This window comes from Lemur catta, chromosome 16, assembly GCF_020740605.2.
Source record: "Lemur catta isolate mLemCat1 chromosome 16, mLemCat1.pri, whole genome shotgun sequence".
In the NCBI taxonomy this organism is placed as follows: Eukaryota; Metazoa; Chordata; class Mammalia; order Primates; family Lemuridae; genus Lemur; species Lemur catta.
This window is the reverse complement of record NC_059143.1, coordinates 7,538,556-7,557,322: the sequence shown is the minus strand read 5'-3', so window position 1 is coordinate 7,557,322 and position 18,767 is coordinate 7,538,556. Positions and strand designations below refer to the sequence as shown.

Below are 18,767 nucleotides of genomic sequence, written 5' to 3'. Positions count from 1 at the left end.
TACTGGGGATCTATGGAAGAGAGACCATGAAATAGGACCTATTGTCTTTACTTTTCACTTCTACTTTTTCCTCCTTTTCGTTTCCCAAGTATGCCCATTGCCCAATGTCTGAGGACTTTAAGTAAATAGAAAAAAGAATAGTTAGGCTATGAACAAAAGTGCAAATGAAAGAGATGGGAAAATTAAAGTGAAGATTAAGAGATCTTTCATTCAGCAAACATGTTCTCACAGGTACTGTGGACATGTAATAAGATACAGGCCAGGTCTTGTGAGAGCCCCAAAGATGAGTAAGACCAGTTCTGTCCCAAGGAACTTAGGGTTTAGTATATGACATAAAGGATTTACCAGAATAAGTGAACTCAAGGTAGAAAGTAGTAAGTTCTGTGCGAGAGGGGTGCAGCAAGGTGCTGCAGGAGTTCAGAACGAGAGAGAATGCTTCCTGAAAAGCGATCAGGAGCAGTATCTGAGCTGGGTGGCCTTTGAAGGGTGGGTAGGATTTGAACCTATAAAAAGTGAGTGGCGAAAGCTTTTGTGGAGAAGGAGCAATAGGAGCAAAGGCCTTGAGAAGGGGAAACGCTGGGGACATGGGGAAAACTGGACCATTTCCGTTTGGTTCATTCCAGAAAGAGGGGAGGCATAATGTTAGGAAAGGGGATTGGAGCGAACTCATGAAAGGCCTTGATTGCCTTTGGAAATATACATTAGGGACCTCTCAGTTTTGGTTTTGGTTCTTTAAGTGAAAGTGACCTGAGTAGAGCTGTTATTTAGGGAGGTCCATGTGGCTGCAGTATGTCCAAGGGACTGGATAGATGTCCACTTGGGAGTCAAGTATAGAAGTCCAGAAGAGAAGGAGACCAGAGTTGTGGTAGTGGCAATGGAGAAAAGATGAAGAAAAGAAAAATATAGTAATTTTTGACTCATTAGAGGTTGAACAAGACAGTGGAAACTGACCATTCTATTTCAGGTGACTGTTCTTCAACCCAAGGATAGAATTAACCTCCTTTGTAATTTATTTTATGTACCACAGATCAAAATGTCCTTTTTGTACAACCAAAGTTCATGTACTTGCGCTGACTTTTTTTTTTTTTTTAAATTCTGAGACAGAGTCTTACTCTGTGGCCCCGGCTAGAGTACAGTGGTGTCATCATAGCTCACTGCAACCTCAGCCTCCTGGGCTAAAGTGATCCTCCTGCCTCAGCCTCCCGAGTAGCTGGGACTACAGGTGTCCAACACCACACCCGGCTAATTTTTCTATTTTTTGTAGAGACCGGGTCTCGCTCTTGCTCAGGCTGGTCTAGCTCTGACTTCTATTGAGTCCATACTGTGTTATGCAGAGAGAGGGAAAAGCCTCCCTTAGCCTTTCTCTGTAAGAACTTAAACTCCTGCAAAAATATTTTTCTATATTTTTTGAACATATAAGCAAGAGTTCAAAAATATTTTTCCATATCCATACACAGATCACACATGGCCATTGTTCTCTTTACAAATGCTTCCCGTGTGTTTTAAGACATTCATTCAGTGGAGGCTTGTCGGGTGACCAGCACGTTAGAGACTGTGTTAAGCCCTGGAAATCAAAGGTGGTAAGAACCGGTCCTTACTCCTGAGAAGCCCCAGTGGCAGGCAGTGGCAAGGCACCTGCCTGCTTTCTCCTGGGTTAATTACATGACCTTAATTCCTTTTTCCTTCTTCATGGTCCTTCTTTTCTACTCTGTCAGTCATTTGTGTTTCTCTTCTTTGATTCTTTTCAGCGTCTCCGCCTTGCCCGGCATGTTGGACTGCAGAGGGATTGTGCGCCTGCCATTCCGCTCATGCGTTTCAGAATCACCTTGACCGTATTACTGAGGCTTTTCTGCATTTTGCCCAAGAACTCCTTTGTCCTCACATATTGATCTTACTTTTATTTCAGGATGTTTAGTTCCTTATTACATTGTTGTACACTGTTTTTTCCATTCTTTTGTTAGGCTCTCATCTTTACAACCAATCAAGATCCATTTACACTTGAGTCTTGTCTTCCGTAGTGTTAGCAGCAGTCACCTGACTTTTCTGTATTACACTGGGGAACTGGGGGCGCGATGAAGTAAGAGTGGGCTTTGTGGTCAGACACACCTGGGTTCGGAGTGTGAATCCTTCCACTCCTTCCTGTCTCATCCCACCTTGGTCTCCTAAAGAACAAGGATTACAGGCGTGAGCCACTGCACCTGGTCTTTTTGTACATTTTTTGAGCCTCAGAAATATTGATACTTTCTAGAAAGCATATAGAATTGATTAGGTATACTTACTTTTTTTTTTTTTTTTTTTGAGACAGAGTCTCACTCTGTTGCCCGGGCTAGAGTCCTGTGCCGTCAGCCTAGCTCACAGCAGCCTCAAACTCCTGAGCTCAAGCAATCCTCCTGCCTCAGCCTCCCGAGTAGCTGGGACTACAGGCATGTACCACCATACCTGGCTAATTTTTTTTTTATACATATATATGTTTTTAGCTGTCCGTATAATTTCTATTTTTAGTAGAGACAGGGTCTCGCTCTGGCTCAGGCTGGTCTCGAACTCCTAAGCTCAAACAATACGCCTGCCTCGGCCTCCCAGAGTGCTTACTTTTTAATAAGATGGTGAATGACAAATTTCAGGCAGCAGACAAAGCTTTAAAGGGTTTTTGCAAACAGTCAGTCCCTACTTTGTGCAGGAAGCTGCGTTGATTCTTCTCCCACAGGTAACAATTTTAAGAGGTAAACACAAGCTGGACTATGACCTGAATTACCACAAAGTCTGGAAGAAAATTTGCGGGACAGTAGATTTCTATTTCAATGCCTTCGAAGTTTAGTTTCAAACGAATTGTTGGAAACTTCCACTCCTAACTAAGTCACCCTCGAAAACCATCTGTTTCAGAAGCAGCTACTCACATTTCTTTTATTGACAATTCACTTTATGTGAAAGGTGCACATGGTTCATAACTTATTATTGACAATTTGTTTCCTTATTTTATTACCTAACCGTGATTTGAGAAATTCAAATGGAAAAAATAAAACTATTTCATCAGAACAGTAACAGCACTAATAATTCTCTGGGAACTTTTAGTGTCCAGATAATAAGTGATGAGGCTTTGATAGATCATCTTATTGGTGGGGTGTCAGCCACATCAATAAACGAGAGCAATGACTGCTGTGAAATTAGAGCAAAAATAAAAAAGTAGATTAATTTTTTTAGAGAAGGTATATATCAAACAATCCAGTATCTCAGTTTTATATGAAAAATTATGTTTCTGATTATCACTTGTAAGTTGTGTATGCTCTGTTTGCCCTACAGTTGAAATTAGGGACAAAGAAAATGTTATAAATTCAAAAGCCTAATCAGATTGCAAAGAAGAAAGTGAATGTAGATTATTCCAGCAGCAGTGATTGACTTTGCATTCCCAGGAAGGAAAACAGTGATATGTAATTTAAATGAAAAATCTTGGAGGTGTTTTGTGATTATGTATAATGTGAAGGTACAATTGAAAAAAAAAACTAAACCAGACTGCAAGGAACTCTAATTCTCTGAGCAACAAGACATGAATGAACTGTCTCTCAAGAATCTTTCAACCCAAGATGTTGCTATTTTTAAGAAAAAGAACATAAATTTACCTCTGCAAAGATTTTTTAAAAACCTATTAAAATTAATTACAATAGATTCTCTATTCCATAAAAGTCATAAAAATGCTAGCACCAAGTGACTGAGTACGCAATTGAAATTTTAGAATATGTTTTGGGACCAGTGCTCTCTGAGACACTCTTGGAGAAACAATGTTTTTACAAATTTCCAGGGCTTCCATTTTATCTTCTACTTTTAGCTCTTACTTCTGTCTCATCTCATAAGGTTTCTCAGCCTCCTTGGTTTCTCTGTTCAGTAGTTCCCACTGCCACTGTCCTCAAACCCTTTTTCCTCTTTTTCTCCTCCAGATACCAGGAGTAGTATTGTGGTATTCAGTTTGCCACTGAAACTTTGTGCATATTATGAAGATGAGGTAGTTTGTTGCTTGGGTTCAGTTCAAACATTGAACCCAGACACAGTTACCCTCCTGCAGGAGGCTGGTCACACATTCCCTTAATGGCCCCAGGTTTCCCCTGGTCCCCAGCACTGTGAGCCTGAGCACCCCCGTGGGGGCTGCCACCTGTGCAGCAGCTGTGCCTCTGGGAGTCCCTGCGCGCCGTCGGTCCTTAGTGCAGACTGGGGGGCTCCTGGCCTTCCCGCCGCTCCCTGAATTTCTAACCTTCCCTTCCTCAGTGAGCCTGCGTGTTGCTGCCCAGTCATTCTTAAGGTGCCACCCAGTTGTTCTCTGTGGTTCCTCGTTTATTAAATGTAGTCTGGCCTGTCCTACCAGTGGGGAATGCCTGTCACACCATAAAGCCTCAGCCCCAAGCCCTCTCCTCGCTACTCCCAGCCCTGGGGCCTGGGCCCGACCCGAGCTCTGTCTCAGCTTCTGAGGCGTCCTTCCCAGCTTCTGTCGAAATCCCCATCCTTCCGGCCCCTTCGTGACAGGGAGCCTTCCGGATCTCCCCTCCGTTGCTCCGCCGTCAGGTTCTGCCGCGCGCTGTGGCCCATGTCGTGGCTTCCGGTGTCATTCAGTGTGGCCAGCTCCCTGCGGGCAGGGCCCGGTCTTCCCCATCTCTCTCCCTCGCAGAGCCCCGTTACGGCCCCTGGAGCGTGAAGGTCCTGACCAGGGAGCTGTGCAGCCGAGGGCAAGGCTGGCCGGAGCATATGAGTAGGATGCTCTAGCCCACGCCCATCGCCACGTCCATCCCCGCGCCCCTGAAACATGAAGGCTAAGGTCCGCGTGGCCCAGAGGAGCGTCGCTGCCACTAGTCAGCCCACTGCTCGCTCCCCCCACCTGTGGGGCGCAACTCTGAGTAGGCATCACCCTCTGCCTGTTCCTCCTCCTCTTCCCTGTTTTCATCCTAGTTATGAGCATTGAAGAGAAGGTCCCAGGGCTCCCTGTGCTCCTAGACAAAGCCACCGTCCCTGTCCCCAACCCTCCCATCTCACCATTGCTGCCTGCCTTCGGGAGTGACCTCATTGCACCCAGCTCCGCGTCCCCTCATACCTCAGCCCCTTACAGCTCTGGCCAGTCATGGCTCCTCCTCTCTCCACCCCTCCTTGGAACTCCCAGCCTGGCCACCAGCAGATTCCACCCGTCCCCAGCCTAGGACATCCCTGCTCTCCCTCTTCCAGGTGACTCTTCAGCGCTTCTCCTCGAGCCTCCGATTTCCCACACCTCCCTGCCCTGAGTCCCCGGGGTCCTCTTGCTCCCTTTCTCACTGGGAAATGAGACCACGGCAGTGCCCCACTCCCGGGCCAGCACGCCTGTTTCTGAGGGGCCTTGTGCCAGTGCGGGGCCCCTGCTCCTCTGCCGCCAGCCCCGCCAGCCCCAGCCTCTGCGAGGACATTTCCCAGCAGGCTTCCCTCTGTGTCCTGCATCATCAGCTTCCCCTCATGTTGGGTCGTTAGCATCAGCATTCAGAGATGCTGTCATTTCTCCCATCTCCAGAGGAAAAAAGAGAAAAGAAGACCACTTTGTGATGCCACATTCCTCTCTGGCTGCTCTGTGTAGATGCTGCCTCCTCCTCTGTGTCCACCCTCCTCCTCCTCCTCCTCCTCCTCCCCCTCCTCCCCCTCCTCCCCCTCCTCCTCCTCCCTGGTGTCCATCCTCCCGCAGGGGGCTGCTCCCTACAACCCACCCTTTCCTTCTGTTCACTTCCTAAATTTTCCTGTGCAGCTCACATCTGTAAATACCATCTTTTTGATGACAACTCCTAAATTTATGTTCCAGACCCAGATCTCTCACCTGTATGTCCACCTGCCTACTTGCTGTCTCCTTTGGATGCCTAATATCTCCAACCTCACTGGTCCCAAGCCAAGCTCCTCGTGTGCCCATCCCTCCAGACCTGCCCCTCCTGCAGTGCTTACACACCTGTAAATGGCAGCTGCCTGTCTCAGTGACGCCTGCCAAAAACCAGTGTGATCCTAACAACCCTACATCCAGTTCCTTGGCAGATCGTATCTCAAGTGTGACCGCATCTTTCCACCTCCAATGCTGCTGTCTTATTCCAAACCATCACAGCCCCTCGCTTGGGTCAGAGCCACAGAACAATATCCCCGTCCCCACGTGGTCCCCCGACGACTTGTTGTATACACGGCTGCTGGTACAATCCTGTTACATTTAAGCCAGATCATATCCCTCTTGTGCTCAGGGTCCACTTGTAGGGGATGTCAAGCAGAGGGATCTGCAGAGGCACCGCCCTCCGATGTTGTGCCCCACGCCCTCCCAGCCCCCTGCCCTGCAGTCACACTCAGAACTTCTGTCTCATCTCGTACCTTTCGCTTTTCCCCTCCCTGTATATCAGCCTGCCTCCTTCCCTTTCCTCTTGAGGTCTCTGCCCAGATGTTATTTTCCCAGTTATCCCTTCATTGATCCCTGATCTTAGCACCCACCCAGGTCTCACACTCCCTGGCCCGCCCCCCTCCACGGCTTTCTGCAGCCAGCCCCACGCACCGCCTACCACACTGCCTGCGGGACTGGGTTGCATCGTGTTTGTCCCTACAAGAATTCAAGTTCCACCAGGACAGAGGTTTTTGTTTTGCCCATCTTTTCACTACTTTATTCCTAAAATAGTGCTTGGCACATAGGTGTTCAATAAGAACTTGGTGAATAAATGAAGAATTTTGCTGAATTTTTTTTCCTCCCCATTCAAGGTCAGCCTAGCACTAGCCACTGTTAAGCAGAGCTGTCCCCTCGGCCCTTCCTAACCTTGCCTCTCCCCTCCCTCTCAGAAGGCTTCCTGTTCTCTCCAGGTGAGACCAGCCCCGATGCTGTGCGTGGCGCAGTCAGTAGCTCTGGGCATCAGTGGTAGCTTCATGGCCATCTGGGCTCACTCCCTCGGCTCCTTTGAGAAACTCTGTGCGGCCAATTCAGTAGTCAGAATTCGGCCAGACCTCAAGCCAGTGGCTGAGTACGTCGTGTTCTTGGGCTGGCTTGCTGCTGTTATTTAATTTAACACTGAACACTGGGCCAAAATTGACTGTTTTCTGCCAAGTTGAGAACCAACCAAATACTGCGTTGGATAATCGTTCCATTTCTTTTAAGACTTTTTTTTACACTAGAAGTTATATCTGAAATCTTAAACACTGCAGTTTGACTGGATTTTATTTTGTCATTAAAAAAAATAACCAGCGCTATTACTAGGAGTCGGTAGACAGGCATCTGTGAGGATTATCCCCTGTGATTTTAGCAGCCTCTCATCCTCAGTCTCCCTGTAATATTTAGCTTTTTCATCATTTTAATGAATATAGGCAAGGCTAGATAATGCCCACTGTAAAATGCACACATGTAAGTTTATTCTTTTTGAAAGGAGCTAAACATGCACCACTTTCTAAACAGAACGCACACGAGGAGGGGAGAAAATGCCTTTCCGCGAACAATTAAAATTTACACAAAAAAAGCAATAAAAGTTTATACCATTAGAAATCTGGCAAGAAAATAACAAGACAGAGGGGAAAATATTATGAAAACAACTCTTTGCCAAGCAGTTTGTAAATTGTGTTGTTAAATTCATAGATTTAGGTGAGGGGGAAAAAGAACCAGCCATCAGTTACAACCATACTCTGTCACAAATTATTCTCTGTCCAAGGCCGACTGACAGCTCAAAACCACAGCCACATTTCCAAAGAAATAAAAGTGGAAGGAGGAGCATCCTGTCTAAGCACAGCCTAGAGATGCCTGGTTCAGGAAGGGCCAGAGGACGAAGCAGGGACAGTGCGTGCGGGGGTGGGAGGACCCAGAATCAGTGACACCTACCCATCAGTTTACCTGAGGCAGCCACTTGTTTCAGCCAGACTTTGTATTGATGCTTCTCCTAAACCCTAACATCCCACTGGGCCGGAAGGTCAGGCCCAGGCAGCCCTCCTTCCCTCTCAGGCTTGTTGTCCCGTTTTGCATGATTGCTGCCATAATCACACTGCAACTGTGTCGTGCAGAGATGGAACGTTTCGTTTTCTCGACCTTTCTCGACCTGCAATGTGAATGAGTTAAAAGTAAGCGCTAAAGAATGATAATACCGAGCAGTGTGCTAGCCTGCCTCTAAGGGGACAGAAGGCTGCAGGCGACAGCCTCTCCTTGGCCTGAAGCAAAATGCAGTCATTGGCCAGTTCTCAAAGAGCCTAGGCGCACAGGGCCAGACTCTTCTCTTACAACTTACGTGTTGCATCTGTGGTATTTTTTATATTTAAATTTTTTAAGTTAAGTTTTTCTAAGCATTTTCTTTCCCAAGTGTTACATGTACTGACATAATTTAGTTACCAAAAAAAAAAAAAAAAAAACTTAAATCATTTGTTTAGAAAATATACCTGGTATACCTGGAGAACTAACAATCTGTAACTACTGAGATAAATTGAATGGCTTCCAGTATGTCAACATTTGGAACAATAACACCAATCTGATTTTGTTTTTAAAAAGTTAAGTTTTTTCAATTGGATACAAAATCAAAATTGGAAAACATTGAACTTTTTTCAGTTTTGTGAATTTGAGATGTTATTTCTTTATATATGGATTGCTTTCTTTTAATTTTTTATTTCATCTTTTTATTACATACACCATTTATCTTCAGGTTTTTCTTAGCAATTTATTTAATGTAACAGTTTCCTCCTAATGGACCATCAGGTTGTGTGCTCCAGTGGTGTATTGCAGTGGTATATTTCAGACGTAATTGACATAAAAATGCCATTAACGTTAATACTTTTAAGATTCACTAGACAACTAGTTTGAGGGCTATTCATTCATTCAAACAAAATATCATCAAGATGTCCTCTTGAAGTTGTCAGAAGTAAAACTGACCTGTGAAGGTTTCTCCAGAAGGTTTTATTTAATGAGGTGTGCTTTGTACATCACCACGGCTGTCCGGACAGGTTCGCTTAATTGGCATGTGCGTTTGCAGGGGAAACTCCAAGGAGCTCGGCCCCCGATCTTTGCCTCGAGTTTCTCCCCACATCTCGATTCACTCAGCTGGGTGGGTCTGATGGCTCCTGCAATGTTTAGGATGCGGAATCTCTTGCATGAATTTTTCATATGAATAACTTTGGAAAGAAATGTTATTTATATGTTCCAAAAGGACACAGAGAAACAGATGGAAAGTGGTAGCTTGGCACTCTCTCTCTCTCAGTGACGACTCGTCATAGAATCTGCCCGTCAGGCCGCACAGGGTACAGACACAGTGATAGTTACGTTTATCAAAAATCAGGGGACACATAAGTGGAAAACCTAGTGAGAGGGCAAAAAACTGGTTTGCAAACATTCAATCTCATTACATTTTTACTGACATAAACAAAAAGAAAATTCTAAGGTGAGAAATTTGGATGTGAAACTCCTCTGTTGGGAGTGATGTCTACCCGTGAGTGTGGTGTGATGGCTCAGATGGTGAACATCGTCACATCCTGATGAAAAAAGGAGAAACCCTTAAAAAATGGATTCTGTTTAGGGAATTGAGCATTGCATTCTTAGTGTTTTTCATCCTAAATGCATTGAGCAGAGGAAATGGATATTTCCTCAGACATGGATTTGACATTCCATCACATTATACGGTGAGCAGGACGAACACGTCTCGCGGTTTGGCTGTGAGAAAGCAGGAGAGCTGAGGCCCCCACCACGGCCACCGCCACCGTGAGCGCCTGGTTATCTCATTTAAACAGAAATTAAATGGGGGTGCCAGTGGTGTGATCATCAGCTGCTTCCCACTTTGTGAATAAATTGCTTAGAAGGAGTCTTTGCCTACCAGATGTGACCTAGATTTAGATTTCCAAAGACAGGGGGAAAATACTCTATTGTGTTAAAAAACAATTGCTGGTAAAATGCATGGTAAATGAGCTTATCTCACTTTTCCAGGTGTTTGGGCTAATATGTTATGGAATTACTGCTTCATTTATGAAAAATTATCGAAGAAAATGTTCCAACAAATCAAATTTGGATAAAGGCTTAAGGATAGCTATTGTGTTGTGACTAAGTTTTTAAATGGCAGAAAGAACAGGAGCCAGTAGAGATAACAAAAATATTTTTTACAAACTGTTGGAGAAGAGTCTCCTATAAGAGGGTCAGGCGTGGGTGTGCTATCCAGCTTGTGTTGCGGTTCCGTAAAATACTGAAGAACAACGTGCACAATTATACTCCTTTCAGTGCATATGAAAGCTGTTTAAAAAAAATCAAAGCTTGTCTGTCTGCTGGCTCTGATAAGTCTTATTACTGTTAAATGCAGCGAAATTTTTTAAAATGTGACATCTTTATTCTCTCTCACTCACTCTCTCTCCTTTTTGATTTCCTTTCATCTTCAGGAGCTGCCACTCCAAAACCAGTCCCAGAACCCGAGAAACAGACAGACCATACAGTCAAAATTGCTGGAGTCATTGCGGGCATCTTGCTGTTTGTTATTATATTTCTCGGAGTTGTGTTGGTAATGAACAAAAGGTGAGCTCCTCGTGTTGCCGAAGACATGGTTATATCCCGTTGTTTGCAGGGTGCTTCTTGTGTGCAAAGATACGCAGTGACTGCGCTGGCTTTGATGTCCAAATCACATCTGCGACTCTGTGATTGTTAACATTTTTCATCACGTGGCACTGAAGCTTGTGGGACAGAAATTTAGAGTAAATGGCTATGATTTTGTGAATATACAGAATAACGTCAGAATCCTGTGTCTTCCCACAGGGTGGTACAGAAAGCTCTGCAAAATCGTAAAAGCCATTTATTCACCAGGAAATGTTTAGTAGTTACTGCTAACACACTGGGACATTTGGTATTCTCCTGGAGATGAGGAAGATGACTTTTTCTTGTCATTTTGATGAAAATGATGATGACAGAATTAATTGAGCCCGTGTTCTGCACAGGCACCGTGCTCGGGCGGGTCATCAGCACAACACCCTACGAGAGAGAATCTCAGAGGAGCCCGACAGAAAAACGCAGGGCCTCGATCCGCATGTCTCAGAACAGATCGCAGAGCAGTTTGAGTGGGTTAAGATTGCCCTGTGTGGCCACAGGATAGTCTGGGGGAGGAGAAACACAGAAATGGCTTTAATAAGCAGTCCCCACCGCCCATGTCTGAAAGATACGCAATGTCTTGTTTTGTGGAAACTAGTAAGAACTTGCTTAATGATAAAGTCTTCCTTCTATATAAAAATTCACATAAAAATACAGATGGGAATAAATGATAGGAATAAGTGATAGGATAAATTTTCCCAGAGGGAATGCATGGATCTTGTTCCTTTTCTCTGTTGTTTGAACACGGTTACAGGCATGGAGTGGGAGTGAGGTCTCGGGTGATAGCAGGTCAGCAGGGTGGGACTTGAATGTCGTCTCTGGTCATGGAAGGAGGTTGCACTTGGTCCTGAAACTGCTGGTGGCCTTTGAACAGGTAGTAACATGCTCTGATTTTTATTGCAGGAAGGCACAGTGAGGAGGGAAGGGAGCTTGAGTCGGGAGACCTCTTAGATAAAAAGAAGGGGTAACTTTAGAAATATTTAGGAGGTAAATTTTAGTAGCCATTTGGAGGAAGGAGGGACAACCTAGTAAGAACCTGCTGTGGTGACTGGTTTCGGTCAGTGAGTGGCGATATCCCCGTTCACCAGAGCGTGGACTGTGGGAGCTCAAACACTTTTGGGGAGTAAAGATGGAGAGTTCAGCTTTGCAGGTTTTCAGTTCAATATTCCTTTAAAATCAAGTGAAGACGCTCACCAAGCAGTTGGCAATGCCCTTGTGGCCTAGGGGTGATGATTTCCATGGTCTGGGAGTCGCCAGCATTTCTGGAGGCGAAGCCATGGTCTGGGTGAGGTCACTCAGCGACTACGGAGTGAGGAGGAGGAACGTGGAGAGGGAAGATGAAAGCCAGGGTAGCAGCAGTGTTTCAGGGGAGAGTTAATATCCAAATGCACACACCGACACGTCCTCCTTCCCTGATCTTCCTCCGCGTGTGCTTTCGCCCCGGTCAGGCACCAGGACAAACAGCTGGGGGCACCACGAGGCTTTCAGCTCTTCCTTTCCACTTGTCATATGTCCTTTAACCCTTTTTCTCTTTGTCTTCCATCATTTTATTCTCTCTTCACTGTCCATTCTTTGTTCCTTTTCATTCTGTTTCTCTGTACCTCATCTTTTTTTACCCTTCTTCTTTTTCTTCACCTATTTATGTCTTTATTTCCCTTTTTTCCCCATATTTCTTTGTTTTGTCTCCCTTTTTTCCTTATCTCTCATCTCTCATAGTATTTTCCTGGATGTTCTTCGCCTGTTCCCCACCTTGATGTTTATGGCGATAGCTTATTGTTGGCACGAGTGGTTTGTACTTTTTAAAAAAAATATGACCCAATATAAATCCTAAGCAACATTAGGCCCCTCCATGCCTGGATATCCAAACTAAACATTTTGGTTTAGTTTACTTTAAATTCTGGGAATATGTTGGATTTTTGTGTCGTCTGGCAAGCTCTCTGTGAGGCATAGCCTGAAACTGCTAATCCACTTGCCCTTGTGACCTTAGCTAAATGTCAACTAATCCTCCAAGGGTCTGTTTCTGCTGGATTAATTCATTATGCTACCAGGGACTCTCAGGTGGTCGCTGAGGCTATGTTATAAATTATGCACTGGAAGAGATTGCCTACGGTAGCATATGGCCTTGATCAACTTTACACTAAACACCAATAAGTTTTGTCAGATTTACATGATTATTTACTAGATAACAATCTTAAAAGGGTTATATCTTCATGGCATGTGCCACTTTTGCATTTACTTTTTCTGAAATATAGAATGTGTTCTCCGTCAGGCAAATTAGCCGATATACTATGCCTAGTAATACAAAACTTGTAAAATTTAGACCTGAATAGTCGGTCATGTGGTACAAACTGTCATGTTTCATAGAAATTCTTAAAACTTCTAATTGTTCAGGGTTTGCAACCAAAATTCAAGGGTAAATTGTGAAAGTAGTATTTTTAAGCAGAGCAGTTACAACATATTAATCATAGATAAGTTGCTGCAGTGTTATTGATAAGCACATTCTTTTTCTCACCAACATCGTTTGGTTAGAAAAGCACTGCATTTAGATTTGGAATTCCCAGATCTGTAGTTGAACTGATTTTGTTATTCTGAACTTTTCTGGGTCTTAGGTTCCTCATTTGTATTAATTAGTTGCAAAAGTTGATCCAGAAGATCTCCGTAGCTCTCCCAGTTACCCAGTGTCGGGTTCCCTGTCAGGTGGCAGCCTGTGGTGGCATCACACACAGCGACACAGCGGCTGTTTGAAAGTGCAGTGAGTGCTTGTCACTGTGGTCACTGTTGACACCCGCCCACTGGGTCTGCCCAGGCCCTCCTTGTTCAGTTCAGGCCCAGAGGTGTTGGTTTGCGAGTCGTTCCTCTCCCAGCCTCGTGTTCCCACCTTCACAGGGGAGGGATGGAAGAGAACCACCTCCGGTGTGGATTTCAGTGTATCATTTGTCATTTTTATCAGTTAGAACCTAGTGCTTTCAAACTTCGAGCGTGTTCCTGTATGGGCTAGTCAGCCTGTGTCTCCTCAGCCCGCAGCATCCTGAGTCAGCCAACTCACATAGATGCCACTGGTCCTAAAGACAGGCTGGGCCCAAGAGAAAGTGTGGGTGAACTATTCATGGGCCTTTCTGGAAATACAATGGGATGTCTGTGCTGCCCAGGATGAGCCAGGCGTTGCCTTCTGTGCTGGGCAGTGCGGCGGGCTGGCTGCGCCTGGCAGGTCTGAAGGGGACGGCCACAAATGCCAGCACTGGAGAGTTGCTTGACGCTGTATGGGGGCGTTGTCAGTTATTAGCTGAGTGGACATCGTTTTGTCCTCTGAAGGGTGGGCTGTCTAGAAAAAAGAGTTGCTGAGCATGGGCCTCTAACAGAAAATGTAAACTCTGTCACCTCATACTAACTCTTTCTTTGAAAAATAGGTAATAATGAATAAAAACTGCCATGGCCGTCCATTTTATTTGACTAAACGTTCTACGAATCTGTCACAAATGAATGACTAGTTGGTTTTTGTTTATGAGCATTAATTAATCCATTTGGCCTTTGCCTGGACTAACAGAATCTGAAACCTTCTTTAAAAAACTTTTGTAAAATCTATACATTTAATTTTATCCCATAAGCAAAGCAATTTCTTCTTATTTTCCCTCTCTGAAAATTATGTGCTCTCTTAAGGGTTTGACATTCTGTTGCAGCAAATGTTAAGAAAGTGTGTGAGGTGAAGATCTACAAAATAAAAGTTCCACACAGAGCCACGTGACAATATACTCTGAGAATTGATATAAAACAACTTGAGTAGGAGATATTCATTTTTTTACTATGTTTCATCCATGTATAATGAAATATATTTGTATAAATGAAAATACCTTCATTTTCAACATTTTTATAGGGAATAATTTATCTCAATAACATGTTTGACAGAATTTAGCATATAAGCACCATCAATTTTACCATGATTAATTATATTTACAAGTGTTTCTAAAATTGCTATAGATCTTTCAGAAGTTGGAAAACATTTGTATTAATTACAGTAATATCCCTGTCTCAGCCATTGTGGTACATAGAAATCACAGAAGTTATGGCTATTTGAAAATAATTAAAGAGAAGTGTGTTCTAGGGCAAAATAGCAAGTGGTAACTATTCTATTACATGAACACCTATTACAGGTAAATAAAACTATTTTAATTCTGAAACACTTTCTATCTCCTTTCTGTAACACATTTTAACAGATGTACATTTTGTAAATGAAGCGTGTATTATTAAATATTTACCACACATTCTATTATACTGAAATGCTACTAGTCCTCCCAAGAAGAAAATGGCAATAAAAATGGGAAGTTTTTCTGAAGACATCATGAAACAGAAAAGATGAGAGGGAAAATTTGATGAAAGCCTTGTTCTCAAAGAGATGCCTGCAGCGTGTGGCCGGAGGCCAGTTGACATTAACTATAGTTCCCCTGCCCCACCCGTTTACATACAAGACAGGGTTTCACTCCCGCTATAGCTAAGTGTGACTTGTATGTGGAAAATGTCTTAGGTGTAGATGCTTTATTTAAAGTCCTGTTTCAAAATCCCCTTTCCTGAGATCCATTAGGCGGTCATATGTAGATATTTCATGATTATTATTTAAAATCTGTGGACTTAATATGCAGTCATATAAATAGAACCACATACTTTGGCATGCATGAAACAGGATGTGTGCACGTGAACACGTATGGACACTTTACCTGTCTGTCAGTCAGCTGCCATCCTTCAGATTTCCAGATGATAGCTGAATAGGCTTGTGGTACAAGAGTGAGTTGAACAAATCAACCTCTGTAAAGGCCTCTTCCAAACCGGACTTTATGGGATTACTTTGCTAGCTCCTATATAGTTCCTATTTCTGGACTTAACATAATGGTAGTTCTCTATAGAGAAAATTTTATTTTAAAAAGAAGAGTACAGAATGTAGGCACCAGTTTTTTATCTTATAGGAGAAAAGTGTCAGAGAATAATAAGAATTATTTAGAATTTTACAAACTTAGATTCACACCCCAGCCCTCTACTTTATAGAAGTGTAAATTTAAATGAGTTACCTAACCTCTCTGAACTATTTTGCAGTGGTAATGATGATAGTGTATACTCCATGGAGGAAGCGGGGAAGATTAAATGAGATAATGTATGAACCTGGTTTATGTTTGATAAATAATAGCTTAAGAGCCCAGCAGTTGAACTTGTCACAGGCATGTAGGTTGCGTGCGGCGGAGCCTGAGCTGAACCCAAGTGTGTAACGCTGAACTACTCTGCTGCTTGAGCTCGTTTGAGTAAAACTCAAATATGCATCTTTCTCTATAAAACTCAAGTATTCTGTGTGATCATTAGCTGAAAACACAGCAGAGTTATCAGCTTGTTATAATTTGCCAGTGCTTTAAGTCTACAAATATTTAAAATTCTACCAGCATGTCTTAGTCATCTGTTTGAGCCATCATTGGAAAATAGCTAAATAAAAGCTTTCCTACTTCCTCCTTTACAGAAGTGTTTTAAAAATCCTTTTGAATAGGTGTATTTTGTGTCATTTGTTGATTTATAAGTTTATTTCTGATAACTCACACTAGTGAGCATGCTATATCCTTTGGTCTGGTTTAGTGGATGAGGGAAATTTGTTAAGTTTCGTACGCACCCTTCCCTCCTCGGAGACAAACACTGGTGGCTGGGCGCTTCCAGGGTAAGAGCAGGGACTGTGGGACAGCGGCCTTGTGCCCACACCTTGTTCTGTGGCTTGCTGGCTTTGTGACCTTGGGCAAGCCACCTAGTTAGTGTCCCTCAGTTTCCCCCAGCTATACCAAGGGCGTAATAATAATACTTACTTCATAAAGTGTTATGAGAAAAAAACAAGTTAACATCTTTAAAGTACTGGCCCCCAATAAATATTAACTACATTGATAATGTATATAATATGCCCGTATCCAAGCCGTAGCTGCCTCTCTAGTGTCAATACCCATCACGCGAGTGCCGCCAAGTCCGCAAGCTCCTGTGTCTGGAAATAAGGAGCCATCTCTCCGTTAGAGGGGACGCCCCTCTTTTGCCCACGGAGAGCACCATTCCTTTGCACCCAAGGATGCACAGAGGATGCATCTTTAATTATAAATTTTGCTGGGAACACAGCCGGCAGGAATGAGACAGCTCACTGTCCCCTTACCTTAAGGCCACACCTTGTTGAAGGTGCTACGGCTAAAAGCACAAGGTATTATAAAATTATTCTTCAGCCATACCCACCCACTAGTATTCCTTATGCAGAGCTGGATTATGGAAAAAATGCTTTCTGCAGAGAAGTAAACCAAAGGTCCTCGGCCTTGCCTGAGGAACATCCTCTAAGCTCCAAATAATTCTGAGTGGGCATGGCCTTGGCATTAAAAGCAAATACTTTGGGTATTAAAACCTGTCAGACCAAGACCTAACAAGGTGCCAAGTGGTCTGCCTCCCGGGGTAGGGACGGAAGGACACAGTCACTCTCTTCACTTTGCTTGAGGGCCTGGCATACATCTGTGTGGACTCCCTGAGCCTCTCTTAGCACTGCTGTCTACCACAATTCTACAATGAGGCCTCCTCCTGAACAGCTGGACCGTGTGCCCTGTGGCCTGGTGGCCGGGCACCTGCCCTGAACTTGTGCCACGTTTCAGCAGAGCTGAATTTCTCTCCAGCCACCTCAGGGCACATTGTCCTACTGATTCTTAATTTTAGTGCATGATAACTTTCCAACACAGCTCAATAAAACTTGTTCTTTCTGTGTATCCTACCGCTGAAACTGAAGCCCTAGAGTTCGTAGAAGGGTGTTAAGAAAGGGCTGCATAATTGCTACTAAAATCGGTCACTCTTCCTAGCAGATGTCTCCAGGTGGTGTGTTGGCACTCCCAGCCCCCTCTACCCAAGCGCTCCATGTTCGTCAGAAGTTATGAGTCTCAATCCATATTGACATGACTTCACACTCAAGTTTGCAGAGTGGGAAATATAGCTTGAATACTGAGCACATTTTTCTTGGGAGGATTATTTAAACCTGTATCTTGGTTAGTGAATCCAAGAATTCAAGCTTAATAATATCATGTCTTCAACTCTTCCCAGTTTTGTTTTGTAATAATAAGTAAAACAGTAAAGAATGTAAGAAAAAAATTATACATTAAGAAAAAATAGGTCAATTTCTAACCTGACTTCTTTGGGCAAGATTCATGATCCCTCTTCTTCTAACATAAACCTAAATTTGTTTTTAACAGGGAAAGCAGTTATATCTGGAATTTTAAATTTAGATTCATTTGTAGAAAATTACACAAAATTAATTTTTTAAAAAGATAAGGAAGTACCCAGTGTTTTAATTTGGAGAGAATTTTTTCGTTGACAGATTTCAGCATTATCAAATGTAACACTCTGTTGAATAATATATTTCCTTGAACAGGAAAGGCTTGTTTTTGCCCAGGTCTCACAGCGTGTGCTTTTTAAAGTGAATAAAGCTTCACTACATCAACTGGAAGAAGTTTTTATCATTGTTCTATTCATATCTGCTGTTTCCTGACTGGCAGTGCTATGTAGGACTCAAGTAAAGCTATTTTGTGGCTTTTAAATGCAAGTAAAACTTGGCTCACTTTTAAATTCCAGTGTACTTCTACTTCTTTCTAAAAGACAAAACAAAACATTGGCAGGAATGTAGCCCAGGTCATCTTACCCAAGACTGGTCCATGTTCTCTCTCCCGCACACGCAGGTGCAGGCATGGCTTTCCCGGGTACGTTCTGCGTCTGCCATGACTCACAGCAGCACCTGCCTGAATTCCAGAATTCCGCTGGGACACCTGGGATTTAGCACTTTCCTTACTCTTCCTGCGTAATAGCGCGGACGGGACACTCTCCCCACGTTCAGGCTCTTGAATTGTTTGGGTACCAGCTGTCTCTTCTATTAGATTATGGCATATTAAGGGCTACGAGCCGACCCTTTCTAATCGACACCCCATTCTCACAGCTAGCAGCGTGCTTGCCTGCAGTAGACATGCAGAGTAAAAAGGCACTTTAATGTAAGCTCCTCAGGGTAACACTGGACTTTGAATAGCTTCAGCTCTTTTTTGGGGGGGGGGGGATGTAAGTTTTTGTAATACTGTAAGATATTTTATGTATTTTTCTGTGGTGTAGATATTCTGGTGGACAGACTCCCTGTTTAAAATGGTATGATTTTTTTAAAGTTGGAATAATAATTCTTTGGATTTTTAATGTAATATATTAA

At 43.5% G+C, this 18,767-nt stretch overlaps 1 protein-coding gene across 5 annotated transcripts in view; it reads left to right on the top strand.

Annotated features, from left to right (window-relative positions):
• The window catches only part of PTPRM (protein tyrosine phosphatase receptor type M), a 773,614-nt gene that overhangs the window by 524,030 nt on the left and 230,817 nt on the right, over nucleotides 1-18,767 (top strand). For all 5 annotated transcript variants that reach the window (XM_045527889.1, XM_045527892.1, XM_045527891.1 and 2 more), the window contains one exon: nucleotides 10,345-10,477. In XM_045527889.1, coding sequence (XP_045383845.1) covers nucleotides 10,345-10,477 — 133 coding nt within the window. The remainder of the gene's footprint in view (nucleotides 1-10,344; nucleotides 10,478-18,767) is intronic.